Source organism: Zootoca vivipara, chromosome 13, assembly GCF_963506605.1.
Source record: "Zootoca vivipara chromosome 13, rZooViv1.1, whole genome shotgun sequence".
In the NCBI taxonomy this organism is placed as follows: domain Eukaryota; kingdom Metazoa; phylum Chordata; class Lepidosauria; order Squamata; family Lacertidae; genus Zootoca; species Zootoca vivipara.
In genome coordinates, this window is record NC_083288.1 from 15,843,717 (window position 1) to 15,862,167 (window position 18,451).

The 18,451-nt window shown below is 47.2% G+C and overlaps 2 protein-coding genes across 3 annotated transcripts; one reads left to right on the forward strand and one right to left on the reverse strand.

Annotated features, from left to right (window-relative positions):
• Positions 1–1,076: 1,076 nt before the first annotated feature.
• On the reverse strand, positions 1,077–9,999 carry EMC10 (ER membrane protein complex subunit 10). 2 transcript variants are annotated; one of them, XM_035136503.2, is made up of 8 exons: positions 9,826–9,999; positions 7,349–7,415; positions 5,521–5,633; positions 4,285–4,389; positions 3,108–3,289; positions 2,582–2,675; positions 2,297–2,386; positions 1,077–1,242 (listed from the first exon to the last, which is right to left on the reverse strand). In XM_035136503.2, the coding sequence occupies exons 1-7, from the start codon at positions 9,964–9,966 to the stop codon at positions 2,303–2,305; spliced, it is 786 nt and encodes a 261-aa protein (XP_034992394.2). In that variant the 5' UTR covers positions 9,967–9,999; the 3' UTR covers positions 1,077–1,242; positions 2,297–2,302. The 2 variants fall into 2 exon arrangements, with proteins under 2 accessions (XP_034992394.2, XP_034992393.2); XM_035136502.2 differs by lacking the exon at positions 2,297–2,386.
• A 3,486-nt stretch (positions 10,000–13,485) lies between these two features.
• Positions 13,486–18,441, forward strand: GARIN5A (golgi associated RAB2 interactor 5A). The gene is made up of 3 exons (XM_035136504.2): positions 13,486–13,607; positions 14,818–15,002; positions 18,201–18,441. The coding sequence occupies exons 1-3, from the start codon at positions 13,524–13,526 to the stop codon at positions 18,439–18,441; spliced, it is 510 nt and encodes a 169-aa protein (XP_034992395.1). The 5' UTR covers positions 13,486–13,523.
• Positions 18,442–18,451: the final 10 nt, after the last annotated feature.

The following is an 18,451-nucleotide window of genomic DNA, read 5'->3' on the forward strand; positions in this document are numbered from 1 at the left end:
TGCCTAAAACGTGGAAGCTGCATCGCAAAACTCCCAGAGCGAATGCCTGTGCTTGGCTTGAGAAAAGCTTAATTATAGAACCTTTTGCTACAAGGAAACCACTATGGCAAATAAGCTATAGCAAATTCAATGGATTAGATATCAGCAGAAAGTGATGCAGGTCATTGCCAGTTTATGCCCAGCTCTGCCTCCACCTGCCTCCATTTTGTGACCGGCTGTGCCCTGCACCATCAGTTTGTGGCTGACAATCCCAGTAATCTTTAGCCATCTCAGGCAGGTCTGCATGGAAAGTTTGAGAATCCTTGTTCTAGAACAGGCACGTCCAACAGATTGTGACCTACCGGTAGATCACTAAACGTCTGTGGTAGATCACTGGCTCCCCCACAAAAAAATCTCAACAACTTTGACCTGAACCCCCCAAAAAGGGGGTAGATCACTGTCAGTTTTAAACTCTGTGAGTAGATCACAGTCTCTTGGGAGTTGGCCACCCCTGCTCTAGAAAATGCACAGAAGCGGGTGGCTTGAATTCATCTCTTTCCTTGTCAGGATGGAAATTGGCAAAAACACACTTGGTTCCATAGATAGAGCTGTGGCACCTGGTAACTGGGTTATTTTGAGCATGCTGTCAGTTCCTTTTGTTTTCAGTATTATCAGGAGAGCCAGCTGTAACTTATCGATTCCACCTATACATCTCGTCCCTGTACTACTGTTTTCAGCCTCCTCTGCTAGTAACAAAAGCATCCTACAAAATAGCTTCTACAATCTTTTTTTTTTAACCCCAGCAAGCTCCTAGTCCTCATGTTTTTGGAGATGCAACAGTCTAGAATTGTGGACAGTTTCAAATGCAGGGCTTGGTCAGATGACCATTTCCTGTTCTGAATCCTGAAGGCAAAATTTGAGTCACTCGGACATAAATATTAGGGTGCCCAGGGACACAGTAGTGTGGTTACTTGGGAGCGAATCTACCCGGGTTGAGAGGAGGGCAAGTTGGCATTTCCTCTCAAACTCCAGCAGCACTTATTTCACGATCGATCCTGGCCCCACTCCCCCACAAATCAAAACTAGGAGAGATGCCATTTTCTTCCAATAATATTTATTTACACGATCCCGCAACGTAGGAAAGGCAGGTTCCCCTCACCGCCCCCCTCCCCCAGCACTGCCTCCATTGCCCCCTCCTTGTCCCCCTGCGTCAGGTGCTCCAGACATCATGAGGAACAGGACAATGGGGATGATGTACATCCACTGTGGGAGAAAGAGAAAGAGGTTGCAACTGAAAAGAGGCTCTCCCTCCTGTGCAATGCACCTGCCCCTTCCCCAAATTCTCCTCCTGGGCAATGGCAACAAGTGCCCCCACCACCCTCAAGATCTGACCCACCCCCATCAGCCACTTCACTTCCGGAAGAGAGTTAACATGAAAACCAGAACGCCATTCCATGTTATGTATTCCTTCCTCCCCGACGGCACGCAGACACTCTCCCTTTTTCCAAATCCCAATCACAAGATTCCCGCCACCAGGGATTAAAAATGGTTAAGTTTCCGTGACAGCCAGTGGAAAGGGGGTTGTGCCTATGAAGAAGGAAGGACCTTCCACCAGAAAGGGGAATTTTGATTCTGCCATGCTTTGGTGGGGTGCAGGGGAGCGAGAGCCTGGCAGGATGAAACAGAAAAGGACACAAAGGGCTAGACTCCCGTTTCCATAAAATGAGCCTTGCTTTCTTTTCACAAAGAGTTAGCTATCCAACCAGGGGCAGAAGAGGCGAGTTTCTTGACTCAAGCAGGGCAAGTCGTAGGTACATGAAATCAAAACAAAATGTGGCAGCAAGCTTTTGAAGGCTTTGGCTGTTCTTGGAATGTACTGTATCAGGAACTAGAAAATGGAACACCAGCCCACTGAATCAATCGATCCACAGGTGATGACGGGGGGAAGATGAATCTATCTACCTTAAGCACCCTCCACCTTGATAGACAGCAGTGGGCTGGGAAACCCAAGGCCCTCCAGATGTTACTCCTTTAACATCCTGTAACTCCCACCACCCCTGACCATGCTGCCTGGGGCCGACAAGGGTTGGAGTCCTTCATCTGGAGGGCCAAAGCTTTCTCACCTGTGATACAGAGGTTGCGAGACAGAAAGAGGCTTACAGGAAAGGACTTATTTTTGGGGTGGGGTGGGGGGAGGGTGTCCTTTCAGGGAGCTATTGGTGGGGGCGTGGGAGGGAGGGAGAAAGGGGAGCACCGAAAAGTATTAAAGGTGGTACAGGAGGAAGATGGAAGCAAGATGAGCTGAGTGTGGCTTTACTTTTGCTCAGGGCTGACGTCCTGGCTCCCGAGGGGCCGTTGCAGAGCTGGTTGCTAGGAGAAGCACTGCCCCGCCCAGAATTAAATGCCACTGCAGGGATTGGGGAGAACAGGTATCAGAGTAGGGAGCAGGGATCGCCCTCCACCCTCACCCAAGAGCAGTGGTTTGACCAGATTCAGAGTCACGCCAGCAATCGGACTCCTTAACTTATCCTGTATGTTTGTATGGAGGGGAGAGGACGAGAAGGGAGGAGTTGGGCAGCTGCTCTTCCCCACCCCCACTTACATATTTGGCAAAGAAAGATTTCTGCTCCTGCGGATTCTTAGCTTTCTGAGCCTGCTCTTGTTCCATGCGTTCAATAAACGCTGCCGTCTCAGGGCTGGGGAGGAAAGCAAAAGGCTGTCAGTGGCAAAAAAGAAGAAGGCAAAGCCAGGAGAGAGAGAGAGAGAGAGAGAGAGAGAGAGAGAGAGAGAGAGAGAGAGAGAGAGAGAGAGAGAGAGAGAGAGAGAGAGAGAGAGAGAGAGAGAGAGGTGTAAATCCTCATGCTGCTGCTAAAAATAAATGGAATATTATTACAACATGTGATATACCCAACACATTTCGATACAGTTTTCTCCATGGACCAAGTAACAATATGAATAATATACTAAGCAATGTTCTCCAGTTCCTCCCCTCGTTGATACAAGATACCTAAGCAAGTGTCTATCACCCCATCTTGTGGCAGTGAGTTCCATGCATTCGTTACCTACTTCGCAGCCTACCAGAACCCCTGCTGCCAGCCAGCCCCACCTCACTGCACACAGAGACTCACACAGCTGCTGGTATGGGCTGCTGGAGGAGGACGGTGGTATTGAAGAGCTCCAGGTCCACATCTTCCACCTCAGCCCCGTGGCAGGAACTGGGCAGGGTGACAATGGAGAGGCCTATGATATTGCCAGCGACATCCGTGTGAACAGTCAGCCTGTCTGACAGATGAGACTCCACCATGGAGCACTGCAAGGAAGGGGAAGACAGACAGAAGTTGCTGGCCACCTTACCCTTTTCTCAAATGCAAACAAGCAATGGGACGCAGGCTGGCCTTCCTCGGCTCAGCTAAAAAAACCACCGGTGGTGAATAAATGGAGCCCACAAGACGCAATGCTCTGTCCAGAGACAGACTCATTTTGAACTTGGCCACTCTCTTCCTATGTTCTGCCAGTTTCTTAAGATTGGAGGTTAATAATGATCAAACCCCAAGTGCATGTAGGAGTTGGGTTCTTGGTAGCTGTGCTAACAAGGAAGGGGTTCCTTTCTTCTGGAGCCGAACCAGCCCCCTAACGTCTTTCGGAAGCATCATAGACAAGTTTCTAACTTAGGAACCAAGCCAATATTTCCCCACATTAATGGCTCTCCCTCTTTCAAACCCCAAAATGAGATACATATACCCTCAATCACTTCCAAAACTGTCATGTGCCTAGGCTAGGTACTTATTTAGCAAGTTTTTAGACTGCTCTTCATCAAAACAATTCCAAGGCGGGATACAGTGTAAAATGTAAACACGTAATGCACAATGAAAACAAGCACAGAAAAGCTGTAAAACAGTAAACTCACCATCACATACAATAATTCAATGGGGCAAAGAACAGGCTATGCAACTCCACATCCAGTGTGGCCAAAGGCCTGAGCGAAAATGTTTTCTTGCCTGGCACTGAAAGCCCATCAGGGTTTGTGCCAGTGCAATCTGTGAAGGGAGGGGACTCCACAATTGAGTGTCAATATTGAGAATGCCCTCTCACATGTTACCTACAGTGCTGCTAAAAAGTCACCTCTACCTGACTGTAAAGTCCAGGCAGGTGTATGTGGGAGCAGGAAATCCACCCGTTTGTGGGTGTTCTCACAAAGAGGTAATGTCAGTCCAAGATGCTGGGCAGAATTCAGCTTCTCCATCTGCACTCTCTACATGCAGAAAAGTAGGACCCCTGCCCAGGGTTCCTATGAACGGCACTCACCGCTCGGATGAAAGAGGTGACGTATTCAATTCCAGCCTCCTCCATGCTGCCCAGGGGCCGTCGTGGGATCCGCACGCGGTACAGCCCACCCTCTGTTGCCACTTCCTGGGGTTTGTGGAGAAGAGACACATAAGTAGAAAGGAGGCACAATGCGCCCAACTCCCCCAAACCCCACCCCAGCTAAAGGAACCATATCCAAGGCTGCACAATCAAAACTCAATGGTACTGGAATGCATTTGATTAGTTTTGCATGGCTCATTTTGTTTACACATAGTAATTTGGAGCCTTTAAAAACATATAGAAGGAAATAACGGAAAGTATTTACAAACTTATATCAGGAGAGGTAAGGGACGTGGGTGGCACTGTGGGTTAAACCACTGAGCCTAGGGCTTGCCGATCAGAAGGTTGGCGGTTTGAATCCCCACGACGTTGCTCGGTCCCAGCTCCTGCCAACCTGGCAGTTCGAAAGCACGTCAAAGTGCAGGTAGATAAATAGGTACCACTACAGCGGGAAGGTAAACGACGTTTCCGTATGCTGCTCTGGTTTTCCAGAAGCGGCTTTGTCATGCTGGCCACATGACCTGGAAGCTGTACGCTGGCTCCCTCGGCCAATAACGCGAGATGAGCACCGCAACCCGTTACCCTTTACCTATCAGGAGAGGTAGAAATTTGCTCCTTAAAAAAAGGGGGGTCCTTAGGATGCTACAATTCTGTTTCAGAGGCACAGTCACCATAAAAAATGTAGCACAAACACTAACAACTGGGAAACACTGGCCTGCGAGCGCTCCAATTGGACAACAACCTTTACCAAAGGTGTCATGGGCTTTGAAGACGCTCGAACTCAGAACAAAAGGGAGAAACATGCTAACAGGAAGGCACACTTGGCAAACCCTCTCTGTATTCAACTCCCACCCGGGAGTCCCCACTGTGGGGAATGTGTGGATCCAGAATTGGCCTCCACTGTCACTTACGGACTCACTGTTTAAAAAAATGTGTTTATGGAAGACAATATTACTTGGCCACGAGCAATCGTCAAAGAAGACACACTATCCTGCTGGTGGCTGGCAGGTGTATGGCACACAGCACATACTCCAAGTGCAGCATCACCAGAGTCCCCCTTCCATCCATGACTCACCCTCACTAGAAGAAAGTCGCCCTCTTTCAAAGTGCCTCTTAGCTAACTGAGACTGCTTCTCCTGGTGAAGGCAAGGCTTCTCCTCTTCCACTCACACTCACCCTGAGTTTGTTGCGCTCTTCCTCAGACAACTGCTTCTGGCTTAGTAAGAGGCTGGAGTCGGGGGCCCCACTCCACAAGAGGGTACCCCGCTTTTTGAACCGGATGCTGTCATCTGCAAGAGAAAGAAAATCCCATAGGGCCCTGGATTATGGTCAAACTCCGGTAGAATGAATCCCATGCCTCTTTCTATGTATACCTCCTGACCAGCACGGCCCAAATCTGGAGATCCCAAGTCTTAGTTCCAACTACTGTAGACCTCCCATCAAAAATCCACTGGTGCGACACATCTCTGTCCCTTTTCTCACCAGCATGTTGGAGGTGGAATGCACACGACAATCAAGCCAAGCCCTACCAACACCATCTAGACCCCAGTGTAACACAAAAAGAGAACATGTGCACACAGAAGAGTTAAATAGGCAGGCACTGTTGAAGACTGAAACAAGAAATTGCTTGGTGGGTTTTAAAATACGTATTTTTAAGGAACTTCAATTTTTGGAAGACAAATGTAGTCAAAAAATCTTGGGCGAAAGTAGGCACATGAATGTGCTGGACAGCTGCAGAGGGACTCTTCTTTAATCCTTCCTCAACGCAGGAGTTGCCGCAATTGAGGGTAGGGGTGCGTCACTTTCCTAGGAACTGGGAACAGAATAGAGAGGACAGGGCTTCCCCTCCTCTCAGCTAGTCTGGGAAACTTACAGTGCTTTCCAGTGACAGTGCTGCTGGGGGAAATGGAATAGACAAGGGCCAGGGTTTTGCAAGAAGGCACAGAAGAGGAAAGTTATGATTTATGCTTTCATAGACTAGAGCCCACAATCTGAAGGAGAAGGCCTTCTCAGGCCTCACTCATCATACCCTGAGCAAAATCCATCGACAAAGTAATCTCTTCCCCTTCTGCTTCACATACAACATTAGGGGTGACTTACACCCCACATCGCCTCTGGCAGGAGATAAAAATCCAAGCTTGCATGTGGGAGGGGCACAACAGCAATAGCAGCAACAACAACAACAACAACAACAACAACAACAACAACAACAACAGTGATGTGGGCTGCTCAACAACAAACAGCAACAGCAGCAACAACAACAACAACAACAACAGTGATGTGGGCTGCTTCATTTTTTCATGGATTCCCCCCCCCCAGTTTCATAAGTTCATTAGTAATAGCGAACTGATGCCAACTGCAAATACATCAGGCAAGCCTGGCAGTTTCAAAACTTTAGCTAGGTTTACAAGTAAAATAAGCTTACTAAATCAAATCACTTTCTGGGATATCAGATTCCCCCCCCCCAAAGTAAACTGAAAATTCCCCGATGCATATTACCTCATGCAAATTAGGGAAATTCTCCCGAAAACCCACATTAATGAACAAAATGCACCCTTCCTGAGCCCAGTAGGGCCATCAGACCAGGAATCTCACAATAATTCTGCAATGCTAGGCCCCCATTATCACAAAATATCCAAGGTGAGTCACATGCATACAACTGCACACAAATGAAAAGATCCCTGCATGTATACATTTATGAACACATGGAACGGACTCCCTCAGGAAGTTGTAGACTCTCCTTCACCAGAGGTTTTTAAGCAGAGGTTGGATGGCCATCTTTCATGGATGCTTTAGTTGAGATTCCTGCATTGCAGGGGGTTGGGCTAGATGACCCTTGGGATCCCCTCCTACTCTACAATTCTATGATTGTACAATATAGACATGCAGCTGACTGTGTGTAGGTTGTGGATGACCCTGATGCCATGAACCTTCACTCGCCCTGGGTATGTTGCCTAATCAGGCTTCACAAGCCCTTGGGTCCATCCCTACCCCATCAACTCACCCAACTCAAATGAATGCTCCAACTGCAGGTTCAGTCCACAGGCCTCAGTGTCACGGGCCTCACCTGGCTGGAAGGAACAAAGGTAGATCAGAGACTGATTCCAACATTCTTTCGGCTTCTGTCCCCATCCTCTGCTGTGCCCCTGTTCTTTCCCATATCCCACATGTGCAACTATTTAACAGGCCTTGCACCTACTTTCTTAAAGAGCACACTGTTGATTGCCATGAAGCAAATACACCAGAGCTTCTCTCTGCCAGTATACACAGCATGTCTTGCTTGGGAACAGACTCTCATAGTTTTGGTGGCATACACTGATTACAAAATAGTGATACTTTCATTTTGGGTGAAAATAATAGGCAATGCCAGAAAAAGTAGATTTATGACTTGTAAATACAACTAAATATTATAGTACCTTAAAGACTAACTGATTCATTGTGACATAAACTTTTTTAGACTAGAACTCACTACAGATGCATAAAATGCCACTTGAGATGTTATAGTGTGTATGCAGCTGGTTTTCCACCCCTGTTTTAAGTGACTTGCAGAAAGTATGACACAGGCTTTATTAGGTAACAGTTGTGCTTAGTGCAAAGAAAAACACCTTATTACTCTGTAGCTCCACAGCAGCCAGTTCAAGTCACTGGAAATTCACCTGTCCCAACTTGGTGATGCCAACCACACCCTGTGGAACTCATGCTGGAGCATTTGCCTCATTTCTAAACAGGAGCTCATTACGTTTGAAGAGGGGAAAGTGGCCAAGAGAGGCTGTTTTCCCTCTCTTATAACACTCGAATCAGACACGCAAGCTTCTCAAGCCTTCCAACGAAGCCAAATGCTAGGACTTTCAGGACGGGCAAAACAATGTACTTCCTCAGAAAGAAGAAAGCTAAAACCTCTGGAACTCACTGCCACAAGACACTGCGAGTCACAACCTGGCACAGATCCAAACGTGGGGTGGGGCTTGACAAATTCATGGAAGATAAGGCTACTAGTCCCCCTTCATGGATCAATGTAAAAGCCTCTGACTGTGTCGACCACAGCAAACTATGGCAAGTTCTTAAAGAAATGGGAGTGCCTGATCACCTCATCTGTCTCCTAAGAAATCTCTATGTGGGACAAGAAGCTACAGTTAGAACTGGATATGGAACAACTGATTGGTTCAAAATTGGGAAAGGAGTACGACAAGACTGTATATTGTCTCCCTGCTTATTTAACTTACATGCAGAATTCATCATGCGAAAGGCTAGATGAATCCCAAGCCGGAATTAAGATTGCTGGAAAAAATATCAACAACCTCAGATATGCAGATGACACAACCTTGATGGCAGAAAGTGAGGAGGAATTAAAGAACCTTTTAATGAGGGTGAAAGAGGAGAGCGCAAAATATGGTCTGAAGCTCAACATCAAAAAAACCAAGATCATGGCCACTGGTCCCATCACCTCCTGGCAAATAGAAGGGGAAGAAATGGAGGCAGTGAGAGATTTTACTTTCTTGGGCTCCTTGATCACTGCAGATGGTGACAGCAGTCACGAAATTAAAAGACGCCTGCTTCTTGGGAGAAAAGCAATGACAAACCTAGACAGCATCTTAAAAAGCAGAGACATCACCTTGCCGACAAAGGTCCGTATAGTTAAAGCTATGGTTTTCCCAGTAGTGATGTATGGAAGTGAGAGCTGGACCATAAAGAAGGCTGATCGCCGAAGAATTGATGCTTTTGAATTATGGTGCTGGAGGAGACTCTTGAGAGTCCCATGGACTGCAAGAAGATCAAACCTATCCGTTCTGAAGGAAATCAACTCTGAGTGCTCACTGGAAGGACAGATCCTGAAGCTGAGGCCCCAATACCGTACTTTGGCCACCTCATGAGAACAGAAGACTCCCTGGAAAAGACCTTGATGTTGGGAAAGATTGAGGGCACTAGGAGAAGGGGACGACAGAGATGGTTGGACAGTGTTCTCGAAGCTACGAACATGAGTTTAACCAAACTGCGAGAGGCAGTGGAAGACAGGAATGCCTGGCGTGCTATGGTCCATGGGGTCACGAAGAGTCGGACACGACTAAACAACAACAACAAAGGCTACTAGTCATTATGGTTCTATGCTACCTCCAGGAGCAGTCTGTATATATGCTATACATGTAAAGCACACTATGCTTTACAATGGGAACTGTAGTTTAAGGGCGCTGTAAGTTAAGAAAACTACAGTTCCCAGGATTCTTTGGGGTGCATGGAAACATGATTAAATGTACGTGGTGCATACGCAGCTCTGAGAGGGCCGCTGCCTCCTTGTCCTGCCCATGGGGCTTCTCAGGGGCCCCTGACCAGCCACCGTACGAAGCCAAACGCAGGACTAAGCAGGCTTCTCCTCTGACCCGGCTGACGCTCTTGAATACTAATCAGCCGGTCTCCCGGCCGCCAATCCCCGCCCGGCCCTCATTGCATATTAATTACCCACCCCTCACCCCTCAGGCGACTCACTCTGAGGCCCGACTCCCCCCGGCAGCTCCCGGCTCCGGCGGCCCGGGCGAGGAACGGCGACGACAGCAGGAGGAGGTGGAGGGCGAGGAAAACCGGGAGGGAGCGGCGGGAGGGCCTTCCAGCGGCCCCCACGGCGGCCATTGCACCCTTTTTTTCCTGTCACGTGACAGAGCGGGCCGCAAGGCACTATGGGCGGAGAAGCAGGCGTGGGTTAACCGAGGCGTCTCGGCGAGGCGAAACGAGCCAATCGGAGGCCGCCGAAGGTTTGGCTCTCGCGCGCGTGCGTAGGGGCTGGACCTCCTCCCCTGATTGCTACCCGGTTCAAAAAAAAGGCGGGAAGCTTGCTGGGTGGACGCAGAGCAGGTGGCGGCGGAGGGGAACCAATCGCCCTCCTATTAAATGTGCACTAGTTAGGCTGCGATCCTATTGACCTGAAGCCAGTGTCGGATTTACGTATAAACTAAACAAGCTATAGTATAGAGCCCCACTCTCTTGGGGGCCCCCAAAAAAATCAAAGGGAGAAAAAACTGGGTGTACATTTCCAAAATATAAGATTAAAAAACAAATAAAATAAAACCTACATACAGCAACAGTGTTTTGTGTTGTGTAAGCTCCTCTGGTGTAAGTCATGGGACCCGCCTGCTCCCTAAAATATCACTGGTTTGCTCATTTCTCTATATATGGTGCCTACATTCTGCATGTGCAAATGGCTTTAGATACCTATTAGGTCCATAAATTACCATACAGCATATATTCAACACAGAAAACAGTGATAATTTGTTGTTGGCAAAGGACAGCTGGACATATAAAGGGCCCCATTACCTTCAGTGGCTTAGGGCCTCATCAAACCTAAATCAGGCCCTGCTTGAAGCAATTCTTTTTGGCGGGGAGAAGAAAGAACAAATGGGGGTCTTGTGCATCAACACACTGCCTCCTCTACTGCCTTGCAGAACTACCATATGAGCCCTTTATTACCCTCTTCTGATTTTTTTTTTTGCCCAACATTAGCCACTAATGATTGGGGAGCAGTCTGCGGTTTCCCCAATGGCTGGTCAAGCAGATGAAAATCGAGACAGAAGGGGCTCCTGTCTGTATTTCTGTTGCTTCTGTCCTCGCTTCATACGAATTCGGGCACCAGCTGCATTTTTAGGAGTTTCAGAATCAGCTTTTCCACAATTCCCTCCTTCATTGACGTATTTAAAGCAGAGGTTGGATGGCTGTCAAATACTCTCCAATATTTGTCCAATGAATATAGGGATATTCTATTCTATAATAACAATAATTTTATTATTTATACCCCACCCATCTGACTGGGTTGCCCTAGCTATTAAATAGTGGGTCGACAACGCAGCAATTCTTCAAGAAGCTCTTTATTCAGAAGCCAGAACAGAACAGAACTGCATTGCTGAGCCGGCCTGCTTTTATAGAGGCTGGCTCAAACAATGTATCAAACATAATTCAAAGTTCCCTCCTAAAGTTCCCTCTAAAGTTCCCTCCTAAAACAACTGTCAAGGACCTGAGGACCTGAGGGAAAACTATACAGTCATACCTCGGGTTGCAAACACCTCGGGTTACGAACTTCGCAAACCCGGAAGTATTTTCGCCGCGTGCGCAGAAGCGCCGCACGCCTTTGCGCATGCGCAAAACAGCGGTTCGGGCCCTTTTCGGGTTACGAACTTTTCGGGTTACGAACTACCATACGACCCGGAACGGATCGCGTTCGTAACCCGAGGTACCACTGTATACACTAATACATAACACTAGCCACTCTGGGCAGCTTCCAATATATATATGAACATTATATATTCCAACATATATAAAAACATTAAGAAAATCAAGAAACTTCCTTATACAGGGAATGTCTTCCAAAGGTTGTATAGTTGTATACCATAGCTGCCAAGTTATCCCTTTTTTTAAGGGATTTTCCCTTATGCTGAATAGGCTTCCTCGTGAGAAAAGGGAAAACTTTGCAGCTATGTTGTATACTTATCTCCTTGCCTCAGAGATCACATAACGCCATACCCTCCTACATTTCTCAGATGAAAATAGGGTCGTCCTAAGGAAAAGTGGGAGATTCCAGGATCAAATCAGAATCTAGGGTGGCTTCTGTAAATCCAGGACTGTCCCTGGAAAATAGGGACGGGACACTTGTATATGTTTTAAAGGGATGCCAAATCACAGAAAAAGTGTCTGGATCTTCTAGTCCTTGTCTAAATCTTAATTTTTTTCCATTATAGCTATATTCCATAGAAAATGGTACCAAACATCCAGTGTAAGATTGGGGCTGTTTTCCATTGACTTGCAATTACTATATGTGCTGCCAAGATAATATATAATACCATTTTTTAAAATAAAAATAAATAATGTTTTTAGTTATTTTTCATGTTGCAGAAGATACATTTTCAGAAGACAGTTGTTAACAACAGTAAGCAACATATAACTTGCCCCGGTAAAGTTAAGACTTTTGCCATGTTATGTCATAAAGTTTCATTTGATTGGTCTAAAAGATCACACTACATTTTCCCATGAGTGTCGGGTGGATTATATTGCCGCAGTCTGAACAATGTATGTATTCAGTAAACATTTGCCATATGTTATAAAAGGAAGAGGGATTGTGTTTGCCCTTTGCCGCTCTCACCTGACATGTTTAATTTCTCTGCCATTGCTATTGACCATTAGGCCTGGGCAATGTATTCATGCATCACCCAGGACCAGTTTGAGGGCCAGAGTGGAATGGGGCAGTATATCACAGGTGGGGCTTGCTTGCACCTGACGTCCTCCATTGCCAGCACCCAGCTCGCGGAGAGAGGAACAAGCTGCATCAGCCCTGGCCCCACAAGTCCCCAGGGTGAAACTACCACTGCGCCTTCCAAGGGAGCTGAGGCGGTTTCACCCTGGCGCCTCACAGGGCTGGGGCCGATGCAGCTTGTTCCTCCCTCAGTGTTTCAACATCATGATGTATATTGTGATGTTTGGCTGGCGATACAGTGTAATGTTGAAAAGCTGACATTGTTGTTTCCCAATTGTCTTTTGTGACCAGAATAGGATTCCCACCCCCCTATGATTTTTATTAAATTTTCTGTTTCACATTTTATGATATTCATTGAAACAACCTTAAAATATCAGTGACGTCCCTTCTTCTCTTTCCAGGGTTCGTTTTGCATAACATAAATCCCTGCATATTTTACATAAACTAAACCATTCAGTATTCCATTATTGCATCCATCAAAACACATTTACATTGTTGAATTTATCTTAATGCTGCTAACGTTTCCAAGTGTACACCATTTCCTCCCATATATTCAATAAACATTTTCTTTAAACATATGTTCTTCTCTTATTCTATATGTTAGGTCCACAAGCTGCGCATATTTCGTCAGTTTCAAGTTGCTATTCTTCTTTAGTTGGGACCTTGTTCGTTTCCCATATTTGGGCTAACAAAACATGGGCCACTGTAGTAGCATACATAAATAACCTTTTTTGACACCTGGGAATTTACGTCTGAACCATCCCCAACAAAAAGGACTCTGGGTTGTTGTTGTTTTTGAAAAGTACTTTTAAACATTTTAAACATTCTTAAAATAAAAACAGAATAGGATTTCTTGGCACTTTCAGACTTCCTCCTCCTTCTCCAAACAGGTTCTAGGCTGCAGTAGCCCGGACCGCTTTTGTGCCCACTGGATGTCCCAAGTTTAGGAATGGGAGACCTGCAGAGGTGCCTAGCTACCGGGGAATATGGCTTGCTCAAGGATTGTCCCCTGTTTGAAAGCAATTTCATGCAGGTGAGTTCAGTACATGACTCGCAGTGGAGGCTGCCCCATTAGAGCAAACTGCCCCAAGCAATCCAGGTCTGTCATCAGTCAACTTCCACCTGCCTGCCTTCATACTTAACAGCCAATGCAGTGGGTGGCCCAGGCTGGCAGCTCTCAGGGCTGCCCTTGAAGAATTCAGCAGGGGCGGGGCGGTGGTGGTGGTCAGGGACAAAGCAAATTACTTGGTTCCGCTTACTGTTGGCTTCCCTATTTTCCAACCACTGATACGTATAACCCAGGCATCCCCAAACTTCAGCCCTCCAGATGTTTTGGACTACAATTCCCATCTTCCCTGACCACTGGTCCTGCTAGCTAGGGATCATGGGAGTTGTAGGCCAAAACATCTGGAGGGCTGCAGTTTGGGGATGCCTGGTATAACCTGACTAAAACAAGCTTAGTCAGATGTGTTGCAGTTGGTTCATCAACTGATTCAATCTACATAAATATGTGTAGGATTGCAATACAGGCTGGGTGACGCCACTTTTCCTCTCCGCAACATATTTTATGATATTCCGGGTTATAATGGTGGATTCTAAATACATAAAATTCATAAATACATCATGTGGTTTTTTAAAAAGTTATTCTGATAATATGATGGAGAAAAGAAGGTATGTAATAATTATAATATGTAGCAGTAATAGATAATTTGAGGAAACCACAGAAAGGTGGAAGGGAAGTCGATTGCCATGGGAAAGTATATTTGAAAATGTTTGACTAATTGTCTTCTATTTTTGGAGCTCATCCCATCTTACACCCCATAGTCTCCTTTGACTGGACTTAACCGTCCAGGAGTCATTTACCTTTACCTTATTTTTGGAAAAATTAGATTATTATTTTTTTAAGCGTCTGCACCATCCAGGAGATTGCAGCCGCAGAGATAAGAAAAGAAGAGGTCACTTCCTGGTTCACATAGAGAAATGTTGCACACACACCCCTAACAACTTTGCGCTCAGGACAACCGTCCCTATGCTCCCCCCCCCTCCCCATACACATTATACCACTGGGTTTCCTCGCCCCTGTTTTAGCTGGTACTAAGTGCTTGGGAAATTCCCTGAAGTTTGGGAGGACCAGGTGTCCCTTTTCCTTGCTTTTTAATAGTCCTGATGTGAATGCCGCCCCAAGATGTCCTTTAGTGACAGTTGCTATGAAGGCACGAGAAAGGGAGTCTCTCTCTTCCCAGGTAACCAAGACAGGAGACATAGCCAACAGGGTTACTGTGGGCATTGCTGCCACCAGCCCAAGCCTGGAGCTTCCAGATCTCATGCTCCTGGCCCGACCCGGCTCATGCATAACAGGGCAGTACCCGTGTGAGTGTCCCAATCCTGAGGCATCGCCAGGCCCCGACGATGAGCTGCAGCTCTTTGGGTAAGTCACTTTATCAACATCCACACCACTTACCGCCCAGTCCTGCAGCGTCCCTACAACTTGGAGGTAAGTCCCAGTAGGTCTTGCTTTTAAGGCAGTGTGTTCTGTTTTCAAGCCTGTGTTCCTAGCAGGGCCGGTGCATCCATTTAGGCGAACTAGGCAGTTGCCTAGGGCGCGTAAATGGAGGGGGCGCTGGCCAGCCTGCCCCGCAAAAGCCCCGTGCCACCGCCGCCCTCCCATAGCGTGCGCTCGCGCTCTTCCCGCCTATGGAGGGGACGCTGTGAGCTCCTCAGCGGTTGCAACGAGCGAGCGGTGGCGGTGGCAGCGCCCATAGCTGAAGCCTTCAGCTGTGGGTGCTGCTGCTGCCTCCGCCACCGCTCGCTCGTTGCAACCACTGAGGAGCTCACAGCGTCCCCTCCATAGGCGGGAGGAGTGCGAGCCAAAAGGAGAGCTCAGCGCCCTCCCGCCTATGGAGGGAGCGTCAGCGGCGTTGTGCGTGGGGCATGACGCATGCGTCATGGTGCATGTGCCGGGGGCGCCAGAAGGTGATTTTGCCTAGGACGCAAAAAGCCCTAGCACCGGCCCTGGTTCCTAGGGTTGCCACCTTAAGTCATGGGGTAGGAGGTTTGGAGTCTCGAGGCTGCCCGGAAGTTTTGCTTCCAGGTTATGTAATCCTACCCATTTACCACAGACCAGGAATGGGGAAGCTGTGGTCTGCCAGATGACTCCCAGCATAACTTAGTCGCAGCACAGGACTTCAATACTTATGTATGCCTCTCTCCAGACCCTGTCATCCGAGGCCCTTCTCTGGGTTCCCCCCCTCTCTCTGAGAGGCTCAGAGGGTGGCCTTTTCTGTGGTGGCTCCCTGTCTGTGGAATGCTTTCCTCAGAGGGCTCACCTGGTGACATCATTACATGTCTTTAGGAGCCAGGCAAAAACAATCCTCTTTACACAGGCCTTTGACCATTAAATAATCTATGGCCTATTAAATGTGGGGCAGGGGTCTGTTATTATAATGATAGTAAAAAGGTAAAGGGACCCTTGACCATTAGGTCCAGTCGTGACCGACTCTGGGGTTGCGGCGCTCATCTCGCTTTATTGTCCAAGGGAGCCGGCGTACAGCTTCCAGGTCATGTGGCCAGCATGACAAAGCCGCTTCTGGCGAACCAGAGCAGCACATGAAAAAGCTGTTTACCTTCCTGCTGTAGCGGTACCTATTTATCTCCTTGCACTTTGACATGCTTTCGAACTGCTAGGTTGGCAGGAGCTGGGACCAAGCAACGGGAGCTCACCCCGTCGCAGGGATTCGAACTGCCGACCTTCTGATCAGCAAGCCCTAGGCTCTGTGGTTTAACCCACAGCACCACCCGTGTCCATCTATAATAATAGTAGTAATGGTAATAGTAATAGTAGCAGTAGCAGTAGCAGTAGCAGTAGCAGTAATAATAATAATAATAATAATAATAATAATAATAATAATAATAATAATAAAATTATTCTTTATATGCCACCCATCAGATTGGGTTGGCCCAGCCACTCTAGGCACTTCCCAACTAAAAAGAGTAAAAATAATAGTAATAGCAAAAAAGAAGGAATATTAAAAATAAATAATAGTTTTTTAAAAGTAAAAAAATTAAAATCTTGTTTTATTAGTATGCTGTCTATTATTAAGGTTTAATGAAGGACGGTATATCAATTGAATATATGCCAACCTAGCAGTTTGAAAGCGCAAGTAGATAAATAGGTACCACTACAGCGGGAAGGTAAATGGCGTTTCCGTGTGCTGCTCTGGTTTGCCAGAAGCAGCTTTGCCATGCTGGCCACATGACCTGGAAGCTGTATGCCGGCTCCCTCGGCCAATAATGCGAGATGAGCGCGCAACCCCAGAGTTGGTCACGACTGGACCTAATGGTCAGGGGTCCCTTTACCTTTACCTTATAAATCGAATAAATAAATAACTAAAATAAATAGTCGTTGGCTGTACTGCCTGGGGCTAATGGGAGTTTTAGTACAACCACATTTGGAAGACCACAAGTTCCCTATCACTGCTTTAGATGGACAGAGCCTGATTTCAATGATGCGTCAGGACCCCCTGCACATGCTCAAAGTAATTCTCCAGTCTTTTCTCTGAGTGTATTCAGGAAAACAACCCCAGGCAGATGCTTTAGAAACAGATTCTGGAGACAACCAACATATTCAAGTTAACCTGTTTCAGTAAAAAGAACTGTGGCGCTTTAAAGACTGAACAGTTCCTGTGGAAAAACTTTCAAACAACTTACCTCAGTAACCAAAATTATATACCAGCAGAAAAGTTGTTTTCCTTCATTTGCAGGGAAGTGTACAAAACAAAGTGGCAATAATAAAGAAAAGTTCCAGGGTGGCAACAAAAAGCAAACTAAAAATGCTTTTTGCAGTTCATCAAAACTATCCAGCAATATCAAGTTATAGGAAAACTGGTGCTATTAACAGTAACCCTTCTAGTTGGTTAATTGGTTCGGCAACTTCCATGCACATGAGGTGTGATGCTAATTATCTCCCCCAAGAGTTAAATGATAACTAATAAAAGGCTGCTAGGGGAGAGCGATGAGATTCAGGTGAGGGTCAAATGCCTTGTCAATCCCAGCAGGTATATAAGATTCAGGTGAGGGTCAAATGCCTTGTCAATCCCAGCAGGTATATAAGAGGACGGCCCGGCCTGCCCAGTGTTGTCACTGTTGTGAGTGGGACCCTTTTGTGCCATAGGAGGGTCTTGGGGAGCAGGTGTCTCACCCTACCTTCTCCTGTAGGGACACGGGTGGCGCTGTGGTCTAAACCACTGAGCCTCTTGGGCTTGCCGATCAGAAGGTCGGCAGTTCAAATCCCTGCGACGGAGTAAGGTCCTGTTGCTCTGTCCCAGCTCCTGCCAACCTGCAGTTCAAAAGCACTCCAGTGCAAGTAGATAAATAGGTACCGCTGTGGCGGGAAGGTAAACAGCATTTCCACGCGCTCTGGCACTTGCCACGATCCTCCGTGCACCAGAAGCGGTTTAGTCCTGCTGGCCACATGTTCCAGAAAGCTGTCTGTGGACAAATGGCCTGAAAGCGAGATGAGTGCCAGAACCCCATAGTCGCCTTTGACTGGACTTAACCGTCCAGGGTCCCTTTACCTTTACCCTTTACTACCTTCTCCTGATGAGCACACTTCCATCTCCTCCACCAGGCTTCTGCCCTTGAAGTTTGTCCGGATCTACATCCACGACGAGGCGCGATACCAGCTCAAAATCCGCCTGGCCAACGGCCGCACCTTTTACCTGCAACTTCTGGCACACCCCCTCAAACAAGAGCATGTCTTTGGGCAGTGGGTACGGCTGCTCTACCGCTTGCGCTTCCACCAATCTGACGCTCCAGTTGGTTACGAGCAGGTGAACAACCCTCAGAACCGGAGGCCCAGCAGACAGTAGGTGAGTCCGG